The sequence below is a fragment of the Pteropus alecto genome, unplaced genomic scaffold (assembly GCF_000325575.1).
Source record: "Pteropus alecto unplaced genomic scaffold, ASM32557v1 scaffold35, whole genome shotgun sequence".
In the NCBI taxonomy this organism is placed as follows: domain Eukaryota; kingdom Metazoa; phylum Chordata; class Mammalia; order Chiroptera; family Pteropodidae; genus Pteropus; species Pteropus alecto.
The window spans coordinates 9,257,461-9,260,628 of NW_006437828.1; the positions used below are offsets into that span (position 1 = coordinate 9,257,461).

Sequence of the window (3,168 nt, forward strand, 5' to 3'; positions counted from 1 at the left end):
CCCACAGGCTGACAAGAGGCCTAGTCAGCTCTCTAAACGAGTAGTAAAACGTCTTTTAACATTATCTTAAACATCTTTAAATTTCAGTCTATCAACTTAAAACATGTTTAGTGATTACTAAAATGAACGCGTATGGAAAAACAGCTTTCGATTTTGGTAACACATCTCACATACAATATGCAGCTCCCAAAAATGCCACAGGAGTCTCACATTTTTAAGAAAAAGGACTTGAATTCCATCCCATAACCTACAAGAAAGTTCTCTGTTATCTTAATGATACATTGAGCTGAAATTTCTCAAATTTACAATTGCCACCTTGGGTATTGAAGATCTTCACTGAAACCATAAAAGATGAAATGGCCAGAGATTTCTCTTCACTATAGTTTTCTTTTTAAAGATGCAGTTACTACATAAGTATCCCTTTAAGTCAGTTATAGAACCTTTAATATGACAAAGATTTTTTTTAAGTCCTCTCCAATTTCCCCAAATCATCTTTACGGCAACTGCCACCAGCGTATGGCAGCGTTTAGTGCTTCACCAGTTACCCGGTCGCTTGGAGCTTTAAAACATATGCACGACGTCCAATGTTTTTCAGGGTGCTCTGAGGTCCCCGTCGCCTACCTATCTCCCATCAGCTCTACATTAGTGAAATGAAGGATTCAAAAAGTTAAGTCTTTGTCTCGCAAGGGCTTAAATAAGCCTCACTGCTCGGGCACGCCGCTTCCCACCACGGGGAGGGGGCCGATGCTGAGTCCCCGGGCAGGGTACAGAGCTGGTAACCGGCCCTGTCCGGTGTCCCAGGGGCTGTCATGGCTCCTGGAACAGTGGGACCCCTCAGGCTCGCTTCTCAGGTGCCAATCTGCTTTAGGGGTCCATCACGTTTTTTACGCCGACCTATTTTACGGTCTCAAGGAATCGACGGGGAGGGACTCCCTCGCCCATCGGGATCCACACCCCAAATCCAGGAGAGGAAACCCCCGGAACCTTCCTTTTGCTTGGATGTTCCCAGGAGCTGCAAATTCCATCTACATGAGGAACGACATCCCAGCCCAGGGCGACGGGGCTCCACGTGGAAACTGGCTTCCCTCGCGTCCACTTTCTGACGGGTACAGGCAGAGTCAGCTCCTGCCCTCGGCCGGCAAACACCTACCACCAAGGTCAAGACTTTCACGGACTCCTAGAAACTTACGCCACCGGGGAACTCAGAGATGATCTTTCAGTGCCCCACATCCACCCTGAGGGACCTGTCCAGGTCACACTGGTCTCGAGAAGTAAGCTCCTGCCCCGTCCACCAGGTCTCCGTACCTATTCTGGCTGAAATCAGTCTGCTGTCAAACCACTAGGACCCCCGCTTCGCCCGAGCCTTTTATCCCTCTTCAGGCTTCTACCGTCAAGTCGTTTTAACGCTGTAACATGAAAACACTTGTTTATCAACATTTTATATGCTTTATTGAAAGTTGACAAGTGCAACAGTTAAATACAGGGACACCTTACAACTGTGTAGAGAACATGCACGGAATCGTATGCATATAACTACTATACAGGTAATATGCAGAAACCCCTACTGGGAATTCATCTCATTAGCTAGAACTGATCATTTTGCAAAGTCTTCAACCAGCTCAATCAAAAGACTTCAGTGAACAGGGATTTACTTCAAGATATTCAGCAGCTAGAAGATTTCAGATTACACAAAGTGACTAAACTGTGCCAAATTCTTAAAATTTCTTTAGGTGTGGTTTTCCTCACGTAGCATTTTTTTTTTTTTAATGTAGATCCCTATATATAAACACAATCCACACCTCTTCAGACAGCCAATGAAACAACTAAATTTCAATCTGTACAACCTAAGTAGTAGTTACAGTCCTCTATGGTACAAAATAGTTACACTACATACACAAATATATAATAAGCAAAACATCCTTCATGTAAGATAGCCTAGGTGCCAGCTACCTGTCACCGTTTAGTCACTCTAATAGTTTTGTGTCATCCACTGTTTCAGAAAGAGGCACACAGTACTGTTGTTTTTTTATGGATTTTGGTGACAGTCGTCAATTTGTACAATGAACTATGTTTCTCCTTGACTATATAGAGCAGTCTTTTCTTCTACCTCCCTTTCAAGTTCCTCATGGGGACAAGAGGAACTTGTCCCCATGGAGCACCCTACGCGCAAGCAGCGGAGAACTCTTGGAGGTGAGGGTGGGGAGCAGGGCAGGGAAGGAAAGGCACACAGCTCCTCGGCAGGAATTAAACCACTTCTCACGCGTCTGCCAAGCTGCATGAGGTCCCAGCACATCCATGCTAATTCTGATTAACCTGTCATTCACCCAACTAGGAAATGTCTTCAGGCCGACAGCGTATGGGCGTTTAATACTGGAGAAGAGAGATAATGGCATAAGTCAGTCTGACGTCTCTTTCGCAGCGAGCAATGGAATGGGTGGCTGTGGAGGCGGACCGCCCCTCGGACATCGTCGCCGGTCTGTGGAGCTCAGACAGCAGCAGCCAGTTCTGCGCTGCGGGGGGCACAGGCGACTACGCGGTTGGTCCTGAGCCCTGGGAGGCTGGCTGGGCCGGGGGCTGCGTGGTGGCCTGGGGCTGCGTGTTGGCAGGGGGGGAGCCAGTCTGCAGCTGGGCCTGGAACTGGGCGAGCTGCTCAGGACTGGCCAGCGTCTTCAGCAGATTGTTCTCCTGCTCCAGCTGGGAATTTTTCTCTATCAGTTCTTTGATTTGCTCTCTCAGGACTTCCACCTCCTCTCTCACCGCATACATCAAATGGCTTTTGACCAGATCCTGAAAGGGAGAGGGGGGAGGAAAGGCTTGACTTTCCGCTCGCTATTTCCCGGCCGCCCCGCTTCTAGAGCGTTATTTGGCATGGCGCTCCCTGACCGTTTGCATATCCCGCCTTCCGAGCTCTCGGCTGGCACTTGCGAAATGTACGGGAGACAATGACAAACTGTAACTGTCCCCAAGTTTAACGTGCTAAGTGAAGGAGCGAAGGAGCTTTTTGAAAGTCTATGCGTGCTTTGCAACCGTTAGCCAGGAATGCAAACTGTCAGGTTTCCTACGCGCCGCGGCGCAATGCACCGGGGCTCTGGGGCTCCAGGCAGGAGCCTGGCCGCAGGGACGGACGTCCAGACCCGCAGCGACGGCGGCCGCTTCCCCGCCCCCAAG

At 49.0% G+C, this 3,168-nt stretch overlaps 1 protein-coding gene across 3 annotated transcripts in view; it reads right to left on the bottom strand.

The window, feature by feature from the left end:
* Positions 1–1,426: 1,426 nt before the first annotated feature.
* Positions 1,427–3,168, bottom strand: part of TSC22D1 (TSC22 domain family member 1) — a 115,549-nt gene continuing 113,807 nt past the window's right edge. For all 3 annotated transcript variants that reach the window (XM_015591817.1, XM_025048994.1, XM_006914957.3), the window contains exon 3: positions 1,427–2,787. In XM_015591817.1, coding sequence (XP_015447303.1) covers positions 2,530–2,787 — 258 coding nt within the window. In that variant the 3' untranslated portion in view covers positions 1,427–2,529. The remainder of the gene's footprint in view (positions 2,788–3,168) is intronic.